General features: G+C 42.8%; 1 protein-coding gene across 1 annotated transcript; it reads right to left on the bottom strand.

Annotated features, from left to right (window-relative positions):
• Positions 1 to 8668: 8668 nt before the first annotated feature.
• On the bottom strand, positions 8669 to 18171 carry MYCBP (MYC binding protein). The gene is made up of 5 exons (XM_018560318.1): positions 18067 to 18171; positions 15612 to 15684; positions 14088 to 14136; positions 10549 to 10678; positions 8669 to 8841 (listed from the first exon to the last, which is right to left on the bottom strand). Exons 1-5 carry the CDS (start codon positions 18079 to 18081, stop codon positions 8797 to 8799), a joined length of 312 nt encoding a protein of 103 aa, XP_018415820.1. The 5' UTR covers positions 18082 to 18171; the 3' UTR covers positions 8669 to 8796.
• Positions 18172 to 18418: the final 247 nt, after the last annotated feature.

Here is an 18418-nt window from a genome sequence, read left to right on the forward strand (position 1 = left end):
GGAGCACTACCATAGATCTTATCCTGTCAACCTTTTAGCTTGTCATCCCAGTGCTACCGGCCCTTTAAAAGTAACAGGGAAAGGTCCCAATCATGTGACCACTATCACAATGATCACATGGTCAGGAGCCCATGCCAGACTCCCGATCGGAAACTGTAATCTGGAGCTGTTGGGAACAGCTCAGTCACTGTGCTGAGAGCATGCAGCAAAGTATCCTTCCAGCATAGAGCAGGGGATGGGCATTGTAGCCCACACAAATATAGGTGAGGCTGGCAAAAAGTGGTTAAAGCAACTGTGTCCTTAGGAAAAAGTCCAATTGAGTTTTCAGTTCAAATTTGTTGAATACATTCCAGGTGCATCACAAGAAAACATTTTTACGGCAGGTTCACACCATTTTCCGGACCAGATCTGCAGTTCCAGTGCATTTCAGACCAGACAAAATGAGACATGCAGTATTTTTATGGTCTGGCCTGGAACAGACTGCGTTGGTGTGAACAGAGGCCATAAATAACATAGTTGCAGAGCGGGACCCTTGCTCTCTGTGTGGAAGCAGTGGTCTCTTTGCAGAGGTCCAACACACCCACTAATAAGTCAGACCTATAGCTGTGCAATCTGCAAAGCTCATGCTCCCTAGTGTCTAGCTCTGACTTAGCAAGGGGCATGTTTGACCTCTTGTAGTGAGATAACTAGGTCCCACTCTGCAGCTGCTGGCAGGGGGCAGGCTTGTCTACTCACACAGTGGCTGCTTAAAGGTGGCCATACACTTTACAACCATCGCAAGACCTTAGTCGTGCGATGGTTGTAAAGTAATAAAAAAAAACGTACGATCTGCCCATCTTGGACAGGCAGATCGTACTCTCGATCATCGCAAGCCCGCCCCCGAGGGGCGGGCTTCCGATGACCGCAATGCTGAACGGGCAGTGTGCGCGTGCGCACACCGGCCCGTTCGGCATTGGTCTCCCGAGCACCGTTCAAACCAGCTGAAAATCGTACGATTTTCGGCTGGTTTTCTAGCGTGCTCCCTAGACAAAAGACGTGCGAGCGTACAGTAAAAACGGTCGCACGTCTTCCATACACTTTGCGATTATCGTACGATTGCGGGATTTCCCGCGATTATCGTGCGATAATCGCACAGTGTATGCGCACCTTTAGAAAGAAAACAAACTGCAAGATTGAACACCTTTTGTTTTAACACACCTGGAATTTATTCAGCAAAATGTAAGCAGAGTTCAGTTGGTCTTTAAACAAAGACTTACCTATCCCACTGCCTGCACCTCCAAACTTTGCTCTCTTGAAGCACTACAGCCACCGAAGAATCTTCAGCATTTGGCTCTTCCAGATGTATCAGATGCCTGGTGCCCTGCTGCATGCTATGGTTCCTTCCACCTGTCCTTTCATTACTACTATGTCTAATAGTGGCATGGGGCCAGCAAGAAGGAGCACAGAGAGGGTCTGGACGTCCTCCACTCTTGGAAGTGTCAGATCCTGAAGACACTTCATCAACAAGGAAACAAAGATTGGCGAGTGGCAGGACAGGTAAGTTTTAACCACTTGCCTTCCTCCGATTGTAATGCAACTAATGGACGGCAGCCTTCCCAGGGTGGGACAAGGTTTTAAAACATCATATATTTTTTTCTATGTGCTTGTGTGCACTACAGTACTGTGATTGCACTGTCGAATGTATAGAATAAACACATATAACATGCATTACCACTACGCAGTACAGTAAATTGGCCCTATTTCATTCATTTTGCATAGGGTAGGAAATGGTTGCAACCCCTGTCTGGTTTATTTTTCCATCTGTGTCCCATCTAACAGTTTCCCTTTCACGTCTTGTCCTAGACACAACAGAAGTAAGAGGAAATCTTTCCAAAGTGAGGGAAATCCCCTCGCAGTTGTGAACAGAGCAAGTGTCCCCATTTGAAGATTTCCCCATTCTGCCCGCTCTGGTGGCACTTTAAACATAACTATTCATCCCCCCTAAGTCAATACTTTGTAGAGCCACCTTTTGCAGCAATTACAGCTGCAAGTCTCTTGGGGGTACATTTCTATAAGCTTGGCACATCAAGCCACTGGGATTTTTGCCCATTCTTCAAGGCAAAACTGCTCTAGCTCCTATAAGTTGGATGGGTTTTGCTGGTGTACAGCAACCTTTAACCCCTTCATGACTGAGGCCCTTTTTTCAATTTTTGCACCCATGTTATATTCCACATTTTAGGCCTGAAAATGACGATTTAGCAGAATTCTTAAGGTCCCCACACACCTTACGATAATCGTACGATAATCGCGGGAAATCCCGCAATCGTACGATTATCGTAAGGTGTGTGGAAGCCATGCGACCTCTACTACTGTAAGGTCGCACGACTTTTAACTTACGGACATGTTCGAAAACCCACCGTACGATGTTCGGCGGGTTTGTGGCAAGTTCATACGATAAAAGCCGTACGGGCCGGTGTGCGCAAGCGCACACTGCCCGTTCGGCATTGCGGTCATCGGAAGCATGCCCCTCAGGGGGCGTGGCTTGCAATCATCGCAAGTACGATCTGCCTATGCAAGATGGGCAGATCATACATTTTTTTAAGTACCTTACAACCATCGCAAGACAAAAGTCTTTGCGATGGTTGTAAGGTGTGTGCCCAGCCTTAGGGTCAATGTCCTGCTTCTTACCAGTCTCAAATCTCTGGCAGACTGAAACAGGTTTTCCTCAAGAATTTCGATCATTCTTTTAATTCCAATCAGTATGCAAGTCTCTGCCGATGATCAGGGTCTGACTTTGAGCTGATTTGATGTTTATCACTTTTATTGAGAACTTTTGTATTTGATGCACGTTTTGGTTGCAACAAGGAATTTCTTAATAAGGCATAGTTTATTACAAATAATTTATTACATTTTTGCACGAAGTGAAATTTGGTATTTATCTATTTATTATTTCACTGGCTATCACTTTAGCATATTAATAACGGTTGCAAACACATATTTTTTTGATTACATGTTCTTTTGGTAACACTTAATTACGCTTTTGCTCGTTCACCTATTGGTGACCCCAAGCGCTGCACACCCATCTATATACATGATGAAAAACATCCCCACTGCATGATGCTGCCACCACCATGCTTCACTGTGGGCATAGTGTTCTCGGGGTGATGAGAGGTATTGGGTTTGCACCAGCCTATTCCTTGGAGGCCAAAAAGCTTAATTTTAGTCTCATGTGACCAGAGTACCTTCTTCCATATGTTTGGGGAGTCTCCCACATGCAAATGTGTTTGCCTATTTTTTCTGTAAGCAATGGCTTTTTGCTGGCCACTCTTCCATGAAGGTCAGCTCTGTGGTGTGTACCGGCTGTGATCCTATGGACAGATACTCCAATCTCCACTGTGGGGCTTTACAGCTTCCTCAGGATTACCTTTGGTCTCTGATTAATGTCATCCTTGCCTGAGTTTTGGTGGGCAGCCCCCTCATGGTAGGTTTGTTGTGGTGCCATATTCTTTCAACTTTTTAATAATGGATTTAATGGTGCTCCGTGGGATGTTCAAAGTTTGATATTTTTTAATAACCTAAGCCTGATCTGTATTTCTCCACAACTTTGTCTCTGATCTCTTTGGAGAGCTCCTTGGTCTTCATGGTGCCGCTTGTACACTTAACCTCTTGCCGTCCGCCCGTAGTAAAAAAACGGACGGACGGCACTGCAGCATCTGCGGGTTGCCGTCTCCACCACATGTGTGCAATCCAATTATGTAATTTCTGAAGATTAACTGGTTTCACCTTATGTGGGGGCTTTATAGCAAAAGGGGATGAATACTAGGGATGCACCGGTACCGATACTAGTATTGGTGTAGATACCAAGTAATTGGGCGAGTACTCGCCCAAATGCTCCAATAGTTACCCCTGATACCAGAACTTCCGGTCAGAGGGAGATTTTCTCTGACAGGCAGTGCCGCAAGGAGCCATCTTCCCAGCCAATCAGGAAGCCGGGTGGCAGGTAATGACTCGGCTCTAAATGGCCGGGAAGCCAGCTGTTTGGCCCGCTCGATGGCTTCCCTGCCAATCCGCATCGAGCCAACCAAACAGCATGGAGTCTGCTTCCCAGACAATAAAGAAGCCGTGTGGCGTGTCATTACCCACTACCCAGCTTCCTGATGGGAATCCGGCTCCATGCTAGTGGAAGTACCGGTATTGATAATGGATTATATCGAAAAATAAATATCGGTACTTGTACTCAATACTGGAAAACCGATATTGGTGCATTCCTAGTAAATACATATGCACGTACTTTTCCGGTTTCTATGTTGTTGTAATTTTTTCAAATAAGTTATTTTCTTGATTTCACTTCACCATTTTGGACCTTTCTGTGTATGCCCATTACATGTAATCCAAATAAAAGTTCATTTTAATTCCAGGTGGTAATGCAACAAAATAGGAAAAATGGGGTGAATACTTTTGCAAACCACTGTATTTGACCACTAAGGGGTCAGGATCTACCTGCACAGTGAAATGTGTGTTATGTCTCTTAAAACTGCAGCCAGGTTTTTGTACAACCCCAGGTTATTTATGTACATCACTGCTGTGCATTGATAAGGTGCAGAGAATATCTTCCAAGCCAAAAAGGCTCACAGAAAGGGTCTACTCTGGGACAACATCTTTACAAAAGCCACAACATTAAAATATGTTGCAGAAGGCAAATCTCCCTGTCCAGGGAGAAGAAAGAGTTTTCCCACTTGGACAGTATATCCTTCTGTGTGTACCTGGTGTGGAGCAAAGGGGACAACACCATAAGACTCAGTACCTCCATGCAGAGACATTCTGCACTGGAGTAAGGTTAAAACCCATGTCAGTGTATTTTCTGCTATCCATGTCCTGTGGAGAGATTTCCCTTACTTCCTCCCTCCAGAAACAACAGGAAGGAAGAATAGTCTTCTCAGACAGTTGTTAGTTTGAAATAGTTAATACTGGGCCAAATCCATGTGGTGATTATGTAATTAGAAAAAACCCGAAATGCATCTGCTATAAAGGAAACCTCTATTCATATAACTGCAGCGGTGGTAAATGCTGCCCTCCTAACACTATTAGGTTGCCTGGATGCCTCTGGGTTTATCACTCATTACAAAGTTAGTGTAAAGTCAGAGCTGCTGATGTACACATTTGAGTTGCCATGTGCATCGGCAGGCAGACTTTCACAGTCACCAACTAGTGCTAAATGCTTTTATAGATTAATAGTGGGCAGCTACTAGTTGACTATTGTGGTATTCAGCTCTGAGGGTGTACTGTTATCAGTGTTCGTCACCAAGGTTGTTTGATCTAACCACCAACTGAACTTTGCCTTTCCTGACTTGCTACATTCTCAAATCTGACCTCTATCTGTTTTGACCATCCTAACCCAGCCTGTTTGCACAGTAGGACTGTTTGAGCTCAATGATCTTACACAAATTCTGGGGCACCCAATAATAGCTGAGGCACACAAAACTCTGCAGCAGTGGTTACAGAGCTTAAACTGGGGTTAGACAATTACAGTAACATACAGATTTTACTTTCCTGCTCCAAAAAAAACAAACTAAAATCCGGTTGCCATTGCTATAAGCATATATACAGTGCATTCAAAAAGTATCCAGACTCCTTTCACTGTTTCAATGTTGTTATGTTGCAGCCTGATACAGTTGCTTAAATTGTTTATTTTTTCTCATTAATCTACACTCAGTACACTATAACAGTGAAAACAGAATTTTAGAAAGATCTGCAAATTTATTAAAAACTAAACACTGAAATATGACATTAGCATAAGCAGGGCCGGCCTTAGGTCTTTAGGCGCCCTGTGCGAGAAAGCTAAAGTATTCAGACCTTTTGCACTTGAAATTTAGCTCAGGTGCCTCCCATTTCTCTTGATCATTGCTGAGATGTTTCTCAGATTGGAGTCCGCCTGTGGTAAATTACGATGATTGGACATGATTTGGAAAGGCACGCACCTCTATATAGAAGTCCTCACAGCTGACAATGCATACTGTATCAGAGCAAAAGCCAGGAGGTCAAAGGAACTGCCTGCAGAGCTCAGAGACAACATTATAGCAAGGCACAAATCTGGGGAAGGCTACACAAAAATTTCTGCTGCACTGAAGGTTCCCAAGAGCACAGTGGCCTCCATAATTCTCAAATGGAAGAAGTTTGGCACAACCAGGACTCTTCCAAGAGCTGGTCACCCGGCCAAACTGAGCAATCAGGGGAGAAGGGCCTTAGTAAGAGAGGTGACCCGATGGTCACTCTGATCTCCAGAGATCCTGGGACAAAGTTCCAGAAGGACAATGTAAGCAACATGCCCGTTCCGCACATGTGCCAAGTCCCGCTAGGAGGATAAACAGGCGCATGCGCACAGCAAGTCATTTCCACGGAGAAACAACACCCAAGACGAGATGTCAGCACCCTGGAAGGAGGTTACGCTTTAATGAATCAGTCCAATTATAACCTAGAAAGCTATCGCAAACGCTATCTTTACATATACACTATCAGCTGCCTATATAAAACACAACCGTGCGAAACAATAATAAGAAGTATTTTTATTCCGACTCTGTGTCAGCGTGTGTTATCTCTTCACTGATAGTGTGCACACTTTGTACTGAATTTGGCCCAGGGACAGATATATGTCGGATTCTTGATGTCCGAGTCCTAAACAGCGCCGTATAACGCACCGGAAGTGACACGCATACAGCGCGAGTCACAAAAACGCACCAAAGGCGCACAGGAAGTGACGTACTTGATTGGCCCACTTCCCTATATAAACCGGACCTGCATGTCACTTAGTTGCTGGATTGTCTTCTCAGCTCCTGTGTGTGTGTATTTGTATTCTGTTTCCTGCCTTGAATACCGTTTGCCTGGATTTTGACCTGTTACTGCCTCAACCAACTTCCTTGATTGCTGCCTGCCTTTTTGACATTGGACTGTTTATTGGATTCTACTTCTGCCTTAACCCTCGGTACTGCTTCTGACCTCGGCTTACCTTGACTTTGATTTCTGGATTACCCTTCTAATTGCACGGTTCCATAACCACTGGCACTCGTCTGTGTCTGCCTGGCCTCTGTTACCATCATCAAAGGCCACAAGACACGAGGTGCAAGGGAAGCCTCCTCACCCATCCAGTCTCCCAGACCAGGTACGTGGTAAGACCACCATCACTGCAGCCCTCCACCGATCTGGCCTATATGGCAGAGTGCCTAGAGTAGACAGAAGCCTCTCCGCAGTGCGAAACACATGAATGCCCGATTGGAGTTCACAAAAAAAAAACACCTAAAAAGGACTGACTGTGAGGAACCAGATTTTATGGTCTGATGAAACCAAGTTTGGACTGTATGGCCTCAATCCTAAAGGACATGTTTGGAGGAAACCAGACACCCCTCATCATCTTCCCAATACCCTACCAACAGTGAAGCATGGTGGTGGCAGCATCTTGCTGTGGGGGTGTTTTTCAGCAGCAAGGGACTCAAAAGACTGGTCAAGGTTGAGAAAAAAGCTTAGCTACTCTGTGAATTTCCTAGAGTAGCCCAGCCAGAGCCCTGACTTCAAGTCCTATTGCACATCTCTGTAGAGACCTGAAACACTGTCCACCGACAATCCCCTTCCAACTTGACTGAGCTTGAGAGGATTTGCAAAAGAACAAATGGCAGAAAATCCCCCAATCCAGTTGCGTCATACCCAAAAAGATTCAAGGCTGTAATTGCTGCAATAGGTGCTTCAACAAAGTACCGGGTAAAGTGTCTGAATACATGTGATATTTCAGTTTTTTCTTTTTTATAAATTCACGGACATTTCTAAAATTCTGCTTTCACTTTGTCATTATGGGGTACTGAGTGTAAATTGAGAAAAAAAAAGAATGTAAACAACTGTAGTATCAGCTGCAACATGACAAGATTGAGAAAAGTGAAGGGGGTCTGAATACTTTCTGAATGCACTGTACATTTCGATTTCAGAAAGACGACATGCATTTAACTGATCCATCTAGCTTTCAATGGCTGTGACAATGATAATTAATGTACACAACTTTACAGTTTTAAATAGAAATAACTCCAGGAAATGCTATCTATCAGCATTAAATTGACCCCTGCAGGGCAAAGTAACATGTTCTCTTTATAGCTTCCTTTGTTTACTGCCAATACTACTTACCATCTTTTTGCTCTCCTGCCACCCCAAGTAGTCCTCTGTAAGCTCTGTATCAGAGACAACACAGTGTTGAGGATCTTACCACCCTGCACCCCAACAGGCTGGAGAATTCCCGCAAGATGAGCGGAAGTGTAGGTGGCAATACAATCTCCCCATACCCAAAAATCCTGAGTTTTTTTCCAATCGTGAGTATTTCTCCGCAGTAAATAGGAAGACAGAGTGTGGTGAAGACATTAGCAGTGGAGGTGGGTGTAGAGAGAATTGTTACAAAGTGCATAGGTTTACCTTAAAGTGACACAAATAGCAACCGCTCACAGACAAGCTTTCGGTACAAAAACTGCATCACATAAAACAGTTTTACTTTTATGACTGTTTAATCCCACCCAGTAATATCTATAGTACATGATTATGTCATGTATGATAAAGCAATCTCACCAAATCCTATACATTCATCTTCAACAACAGTGACCAAGCATTTTTACAGGATACAGGAAATGTCAAACTATGTTTTTTTTCACAAGTTGTTTACTTAAGGTAATAAACCAAAAAAAAAACGAAGATAAGTGTTCCCATGTCCCCCAAAACAGAATAATTCCTAGCTGTATATATTATTTACAGTTCCAGTGCAGCATTTAAATAAGGGAATTCAAGATAAGCTCATTCAGCTCGTTTTTCATCAGATGGAGGTTCGTGTTGGGAAAGCTGCAAAAGGTAGCACAGAAAGAAAAAAGTTAGATCTGTTTTTTTATTATGCATCAGCAATGATTAAACACCAAGCTAAAAGTAAAAGGCAGGGTGCAGCTTTACTATGAGACACATGAAGCAGCAGCAAGAGCAAACAAACAATCGCAAAAGCAGCCTATCACTTACAGGTCTAGGCTAGACAAGTGATCTTTAGTAGTAAGATTAACCCTCATTCTGCACACGCATTAGACTGTGGTTGGTTACTTTACTTCTTGACTAGGAAAATAGGCGATAGGCCAAGGCATACACTGTCAAGTGCTCAAGCATGGCTGTTCCTCTTTACTACCTACAGATACTAAACCATGCAAGTGACCCAGACTGTTACCAATACTTACTAAATTGGGTTTTAATAGGGCGTACATTTATGTTCATCTATACAAGAATCCACATTGCCATGAAATCATAAGGGGGGGGTTTGGGAAATCACATACATTTCCTTTCTTTACCATAGCTGATCAAGGGAGAACTACTTGGTGCACACTCCCATGGTTTCTCATTTCCTGGTAGTAGAGAACATGCACACTTTCTGCCCCAACCATAATACAGCACATGGGGCAGCTGGCCCAGGTCATGTTAGGGGTATACATTTGATTATACAAACAGCAACTATAAGAAAACTGCTTTTTGCATATTTAAGCGGATCTTGCACTGAAGTAGCAAGGTCCGCCAATTTACTAAAACACTGAACTGAATGGCAAAAAGAGGGGCAGGGGGGAAAATGTAGCTACATTTACTTACTTTTCCCGTTTCTGTCAATGGCACCTAAGCAAGGGAGACATACCTATCCATCCAGCAAAACCATAAAGAAATCTGAGTAGCTCAAATCTATTGTGGTCCTTCACTATGCTGGAGCGTCAGAAGGATGGTGACGTTATCCTCTGCAGTATGAAAGCTGGGGGAATGGTAAGTATATTAAATGACCCATCCCCCGTGCCAGTGGTCCAAGATCCTAGAGTCATTACTTGCCATACATTATATTTGGCATGAGGACACCAAGGTAAATTCCATTGCTGGAGCAGAGGAGGAGACAGGCTGGAGGGAGTTTTCTAACAGCCAGCCGGCTGCGAGGTTAAGGCGAGTATAACTTTGTTATTTTCGCTCCTAGATGAAAACGAGCAGTTAACCCTTTACAGTGCAGAAGTAGCCCCACTGCAAGGGTTCAGATTATTTTGCCCGGGGTTCTTCTTTAAGTGGGATCCATAAACGCAAATACTTTGTGCTGAGAGTTTATGTTGGCAGCAATTTGAAACAGCTACTTATTTAGCAATTTGTCTTCCCACAAACAGTCCTTCACTCGTTAACACCATCTCCATTGCTCTATTCAGATCAATCTCAAAACAAGGGTACATAGAAAACAACTGATTCTGAGTACCCTGTTCACAATACAATGCTGCGTTGAGGTGGGTTGCAGTTCTTTGTGTAAAATACAGACATGATCACATCACCACATGTCACATCACCGCAGTGCGTTGCATTAATTTGCAGTGCATGGACTTGCATTAGGTGCCATTTTGTTATACTTTATTAAATGCTATAAAACAAGAGAAAGAAAACAAAAAAGAACTAATACCACAGGACAGTCATTTTGCTTCTCAGCATATCAGTTTTTATAACAGATAAAAAAAGATCAGCCATGGGAGAAATTATTCCAAAAGTAACACAAACCTTTGCTTTCAGTTCTTTATTTTCCTCTAGAACAGCATCATACTTTTGTTTCAGTTCTGCGACCTCCAAACGCAAAGCTTCCACATCTGGCGTTTCTGGGCCTGCAGCACCTAAGTGCTGTTTTAAAAAGCTGATTGTACAGGTCAGGAAGCACAACAAATCACTAGTCTTGTGACAGTAACATTTCTTCATTATTTTTAGAAGAGCTCAGAGAACACTAGGATAAAATTGAAAAAGCGCTAATGTGTGAACTGAGCCTAAGGCATTTGTTTTCTCATCGAAACATGCCTGAACGCATGTAAACGCACCAGAATGGGCTTAAATGAAAGTGATAATGTATGTAGAGCTGCAGCTAACGATTATTTTCAAAATCGGTTAGCCGATTATTAAGTTCGATTAATCGGTTAATCGGATAAACAATAAAATAAAGTTTAAAAAATGGCTCCAGTGATAGGACTACTAGTTTGTATTGAGGTTGTAGTCCATCACAGGAGCAAGCTTGGAGCGGTGGAAGTAAAAAAGAAAAAAAGATAGTGTGGTGTGATATATAGTGAAATGAAAAGTGTAAAACTATACAGCAATGAATGCAGAATGGCATCGGCTATAGAGGACTACAACAAATCCCAGCAATAGTACATTATAAAGTGGTACAATGCTAAATACCACCAGCTATAGAGGACTCCAAAACCCACGTGCTAATCAAGATGATAGAGTAAAAAAAAAAAAAAGAAGGAAAAGCCATGCGACGCATTAAAAATGCATCAAAAACATGTAACAAACTCATATAAGCGCACGCAAACAGAAACACATACTGAGCGCAGGGATTATGGTATGAACAAGCCCTAAAGGGGAAGTATGAGACTAAAACATACAGCTTATGGCAAGTGTGAGACACTGCAAATGTCATACAGAGAACAGATTGATCACGTAACCTCTGATCTCTCAACTCATGGTCTCCTCCCTGCAAGGTCCAGTGACATCACCCAGTCACCGCTCCCAGCAGGGATTGCCCTCTCTCCAGCGCTCATTGGAGGGACAGACACGGGAGGGGGCAGACACAGCTGGCTCTGGATCTAGAGAGCCAGAGAAAGCTGGCAGGCAGCTTTTAAAATGGCATTGACATGAATACCCACTGTCCCAGTGCAGTCTGAAAACACCATCTGGTATTCAAACGGTAAGTATCTCTAGCCATTGTTTTCTGAGGTTTAGAAACCCTGTTTTGTTTTGCCACTTTTCATCCAAAAACTATATTAAAAAAAAAAAAAGAAGTTTTGACCTAGATCTAAATTTTAAAGCAATCCTACATTAAAAGAAATATGGGGGCGGCCACGTCTGACCTTGTTGTCCTACTGTTTGTTACTTTAATCTACTCCAGGATATCCAGAATAAGCAAATATTGTTTAAATGTAAGAGGCATGTGTATTCTTAGTTGAATCGTGACATCCTTTGTGTATTACTTCCAGAATGAAACTTTGCCTCAGTACAGGAGCTTCCTGTAATAAAGACCAGTCACTGCTGCTCTTTTTCCTTGTGCAGGGTGACTGGTCCTGTGTCTACTCCCCTCCTGTAAACCCCCCCCAAAGCTCTGCTCGGGCTATGTAGAGCACAGTGATGTTCTCCCTGCTACTATTATAAGGTAATAACTGAGTTTGTAAAAGGTATTTAGTGCACAGTGTGGATATCTTTTGTGGCTATTAAGGAATATGTTTAAATGAAAACTTGTGTGTCAAGAGTTCAGCTTTAAGTCATTGAGCTGGAACAAATATGCAGCAACCAAGGTCAGACTGAAACCAGAACTCCTGTTCTGCATACTTGCTGCAAGTTAGTGACAGAGAATACTAAAGACAATGGTTCAGCATGACAACCATTTTTTTTTAGAATGTAGTAATGGCGACCTCCATCTTTCCTCGGTACATACTTCCTTTAAAACTGTGCCTTGTAAACCTCATCCTAAGCTGAAAAATACTTCACAATCATAGCTTGGGTTCAGTGGAGATATGGTTTAGAAAGCAAGGTAGAAAAGCACACTCCAAAAAGATAAGATGTTCCCTCTATGACCCCATGCTAAGCTGATGTTTCAGCAATCTTGTCTTCAATCAAAAAGGCATCTTTAAAGAGAAAACATCTTATGCCTTTTTGTTTTGCTAAAGGAACCTTACAATTATATTTCCAAGAGCCCATCAATAGCCTTCTACACTTTTCTGGGGAAGGATGATCAAATCTTCATCAGTGAGACACTTCTCTCACAGAAACTACAAATATACTAGCGTTCTAATATAAACCTCTTGCGGTAGAACCGTGTCAAATGAAAACATCCACCTAAATCTAACATGACCGTTTGGGGCCCAGAGCTTGGAGGCTTTGTAGAGCTGGTGGGATAAAGCCTCCATTCCAAGGTCCACATTTTACCTGGTAGCCAGATCTCATTATTAGTCTCAGCTGTCCACAGACTTTTATATATATGCGAGCTGACTGATGCTCAGGGCATGCTCTCTGCTGTGGGATCCTGATGTTAGGTAACAGGCTGACAGAACACTAAACAAGTGCTGCATGTTTGTTTTGGGAAACCCATTAGGGGCACCTCTTTAGCCAGGAACAGAAATAAATGCAGTTACTGGCTTAGACAAGCAGATGTTTTGTATGTTTTATGCATTAGAATTGCTATACAAAGGCCTCCCGCATTGAACTGTATTTGTTTGCTGAATAAAAGTACAGGACAAATCTGCTGGGTGCCTGTGTCTCATCCATGGTTTACCACTGCCACTACCAGTTGAGCCCGTCTCAACTGAACATATATATTTTACACTATTTTACACTTTATCAAAAAACATCTTAAATCCAATAAAGAGATCCTGTCAGTTGTTTGAATAATCTAAGACATAAGCAGACTATAAAAGTAGAAGTTTGATACTTACCTAATGAGTCAAATCTTCCTTTCCTTAAGAGATACTAACATTACTACTAACCAACACAAGGGAGGAAGCATCTATAAAACCAGATCATTCTGAAACCTGGATTCTATTCAAAACATTGTTAGTTAACTCAGAAGGGGTGAATACTGTAACTTCCACACTGGTCAAAAATATGCAAACATTAAGCAGTAATTACGGTCATCCTCCAACATCTGCAAGATTCAAGAGAGCTGAAGATCTATAACGGCACATTTTTCATTCTTAATTTACCAAGTTTAGCATTACCCAAAATTATGAAAGCGGACGCGCAACGGACATAAACAGGAAGGCATGTTTAGATTGCATGTCACCCAAATTACAAACAGGGTTATTCACAGAAGGGTGAAGAGTTTGGAGAAGGCAGGAGAAGTGAACAATCTAGGACAACATAACTGATTTGGAAAAATTCTCCAATTCATCTTACTTCCAGTTCAGCTATGTTGTCCTAGATTGTTCACTTCTCCTGCCTTCTCCAAACTCTTCACCCTTTTGTGAATAACCCTGATAGAATGCCAGGAAAAGTGCACTTTTCATGTTACATAAATAAAACTTTTTTTTATAAATGACCATAAGACTTAGAAAGGATACTCTAGTGCATTGTTTGGCTTTTCTGGTTCTTCATACAGCTCTACCAATACTGCAAAAAGACAAAAAAAACAACAAAAACAAAGAAATCTCATTTAAAAGCATAGAGATTGTCAAAACAGATTTTTATATATACTGGCAACTCCAAGCCAAATTAGCAGGCCCAAATGGGAGGGTTAGGGGATGCAGTGCAAAGTAACAGGTTTGCTCTAATTTCCTGGTCTACAGCAACATATTTTCTTCACCTCCCCCCATCACTCCTTTCGTTGGGAAGAAGTCACAAAGCATGTGATTCAGTGAATATGACAGTGATGGGTAATCAGTACACACCATTGCTTTCACATGGGGAGAAATCATAGCCCTGTGAAAGCTATGGGGAAAAGAATAGATTTAGCAAGGTACTTGCTTACCTTCAGCAAATGCGCTCCCCAATTAATTTTGCTGTCCATTATTCCACTATTGTTTCACCCCCATACAGTGACGGTTTGCCTATAGAGAAATGGCTCCTGCTAATGTTTCCTCCTATGAGTGGTTTCCTGAAGGACAGCGGTGACATGCTTACAGCATACTTCCTTCTGTGGCCGTATGTGATCTGCAAAGCACCTGCCCAAAGCCACTGACTGGCCCACACATCAGTGTATCCTGTTGGGATCATGGGAAATGTAGCCCTTGGTAAACAGGTCGGATGTGACTTGTGGTGCCTGCAGAGATTCTTCCCCCCCTCCCCAACAGTACCCAGTGCATTTTATAATAAAGAAAAGCCTTTATTCATTACAACATAAGGCATTAACTTTACATTTAGGCGTTTTTACTGTGCAAGGGGAAAGTGAGCAAGGAGTCAGGTCAGGATTTCAAAGTTCAGCTTTAAGTGTTTTGTTGCTCCTGCCAGCCAAACAAAGTGGTGGGAAAGTGAAGGAAACTTATGTAGTGTTTTGGAGGATTGAAGTGATCCTCTTGCTTTGCCCAAGCACTTGTTTAGATTCCCAATGAGAGTAGCTTCCAGGAACTTCTCTCTCATCTGTCATCCCTCCAAGCCTGCAAGGATATCGATGACATCCATGATGCTTTCCTTTTTATAGGATAGCCAATGTATCACTAATAAAAGGGTTAAATGTATGAAAGGTTGGATGGTCTACCCAACAGCCTGTATGAGTCTGTATGTTAAGTCAACCCAACCTTTATCATGTGGCTTATGCTATGAAGAATTGTATAACATGTATTATGCTCACCTTATACAGTATTACTTACTGGCCAAAGCCTATTTGCAACATGTGACCCTATTAGGGAGAGTCTCCCTTGCTTTTTATTACTGTCTGTGCCTTCCTGACCAGGTAAGGAGGCATGCACCCACCGGCCCCCCTTATTTTCTTGTACTGGTGTCAGAGACAGGAAATTAGGGAAAATCTATTGAATGGGGGCACTGACAGAAAATCAAGCTATATGTGTACACGGGGTCTAAAGAAATTGTGATTCTCCCGAATCTGTACATTTATTTCCATGCAGAACAAACTGTTGTAAACGGCTCACTTTTAGTAAGCGTGTCAAGCACTCCTGCCTTCTCCAAGTATCTTCTAAATTGTTCCCTTTTGGAATCAGCAGCCTAAAAATAAGAGTATTTAAAAAAAAAAAACAAAAAAAAAAACAGAAAATCAATAATAAGCATCTTTGTTTATTAAATAAATCTGTAGCTGTCACCAACACATAGAACAAAATAATAAATGTGTTGCTAATACATACAATGACACAGCAGTAAGGGAGATCTGATCACTTGAGCCTACACACAATACAATGAGGAAGATTTATTTAAAAAAAAAAAAAAAAAAAATCAGGCTGCCTCTCATTTAGCAAAGTTTGTGCACCTGCAATCCATGTGCTTTCACCTGTGTATTTTATGTACGTGCCACATTGTTAAAAAAGGTAATGAGGGGAATTGATCAAAACTGGAGCAGACAAAATCTGGAGCAGCTGTGTATGGCAACCAATCAGCTTCTCTCATCTTCACTGAACAAACTGAAGAGACAAGCTGATTGGTTGCCATAGGCAACCGCTCCAGATTTTGTCTGCTCCAGTTCTGATAAATTCCCCTCAACCTATGGGGAAATGGTCTAGGAGCTAAAAATAAAGATACAGGTGAAACTCGAATAATTACAATATCGTGCAAAAGTAATGGCAGTAATTGCTGCAAAAGGGGCCCTAACCAAGTACTGAGTACATATGCATGCTTGTACTTTTCAGAGGTCCGATATTGTTCTATGTACAATCCTTGTTTTATTGATTGCATGTAATCTACTTTTTTGAGGTTGTGGATTTGGGGTTCTTGGGGTTTTCATGAGCTGTAAGCCATAATCATCACAATTATGACAAATCACGGCTTGAACTATCTTGCTTTGCATGTAATGAGTCTATCTCATATATTAGTTTCACCTTTTAAGTTGCATTAGTGAAATAAATGAACTTTGCACGATATTCTAATTATTCGAGTTTCACCTGTATACTCACCTGATCCTCGATCCTGCAGCAGTGACCATTCACCTATCTCCCCCTCTGCTACCTTGGCATCGTCATGTCCAATGGACTTGTATTACATGTGAGGATGTCACGGATACTTAGACCGCTGCAGCCCGGGGAAGAAGAGGTTGCGGTGACCGGTCTAGCAGCTGGGTGGGACCGAAGATCAGGTGAGTATATCTGCTTTAGTTTTGTCCCTTGACCAAAACAAGCGTGTATGTTCTGGTCTCTGCAGGGAGTGATCAGCAGTTTATGATCACTAAACTCTCGGTATAGAGAGCTGGCATGTCCTACACCGACTCTAAGTAGTGGGAAGAGTACATTTTACTCCCCCAATACTTTTCTTTTAGGGCTCATGCACACAGACGTATTGAAGAGCAAACACGGTCATACTTGTCATGCAGTGTAAAATACGCCTGTATTTACAGCACACAGGTGCCGCATCTGCTGTGCGTTTTCTGTCCACACCCGACTACAGGGTTTTCTGTCCATACATTGCTATGGACAGAAAAGCGCAGCAGCCGCTACATATTGTTCTCTGGATGAAAGCACACCTGGATTTGCTCTGCAATACGTCTGTGTGTATGAGCCCCTTTAGTATTGTACAAAGAGGGGGATTTATCAGAACTAAAAGCACACATAATCTGGAGCAGGTGCCCATAGTAACCAATCAGCTCCTTTCATTTTCAAAGCTTAACTGAACAAACTGAAGAGAGAAGCTGATTGGTTACTATGGGCATCTGCTCCAGTTTTGATACATGCCCCGCCCCTCCCCCCTAATGAGGTAAAGATACCAATTCTGTCAGTTTAAGTTTCTATTTCTGTGACCCCCCCTCACTTTTTGAGACTATGGTCATTTATCAGGAGCAAGGAATGAATCTTGTGAAAGTTCCATGTCATTCTAGTCTCAGGGGTGGGCAAACCCCAGCCCTACCAGGGGTGGGCAAACAAATCCCATGAGGCATTGCAAGACTCGGACAGCCAGAGCCAGATGCATTATGTGATTTGTAGTTTCACTACAGCTGGAAGGCCAGAGTTTGGCCTCCCATGTTCTAGTCAGAGCTTACACAAGACCCTTCCCCCCACATCCATCCATGTGACAGTGCAGGTGTAGCGGTGAGTCACCTGCTCCTCCATACCTGCAAGTACCAGCCATTTCTTCACTGCTGCCAGCTAGGTTGGCATTAAAGAGAACCTGTTGCTTTGCCCTAATCAGCCTAAGACATGCTGCTATGTACAGGTGTTCATAAAACTAGGACTTCCATGGTAAAACCCTACAGGCCTGCTTTGGTGCTGTGAGAATCATGGTCACTTACAGCACGCCCGTGTATTACTTGTCCTCACACCCACATAGAAGTTTCAGAAGCCTCTATTCAAGTGAGCAGCACTGCTATTACTTTTCTATTACTATACAGCACAAAAATGAGAAGTAGAACAGAACATACACGACCGTATCAGGTATAGCACAGCTCACCTTGTAGCTCGCCATTCTCTTCCTGGCTACCTCAGCGGCTTCTGGTTTGTTACCCAACAATCTCCCCAGTAACGCAAATCCACACACCGCACATGCGCAGTAGCCACACCGTGGACGCCGAGCAAGCGCAGTGCTCACACCTGCACGATGGCCCGGGATCAAATTCTGCGCATGCGCGGAACGTCACTGTAGCTGTATTGCCAGCAAAGTACGTTGTTTGGAGTGTGCTTGCGGCGTGTGCGTGTGCTGGTATTTCTGTGTGTATACGTCTCTGTGTGATTTAATGCCATGGTCAGCTCTTGCAACTTGGGGTGCATTAGGTCTTATAAGGAAAAGGATGAATAGCAGTGGA

Source organism: Nanorana parkeri, unplaced genomic scaffold (genome assembly GCF_000935625.1).
Source record: "Nanorana parkeri isolate BGI_ZX_2015 unplaced genomic scaffold, ASM93562v1 scaffold448, whole genome shotgun sequence".
NCBI lineage: Eukaryota > Metazoa > Chordata > Amphibia > Anura > Dicroglossidae > Nanorana > Nanorana parkeri.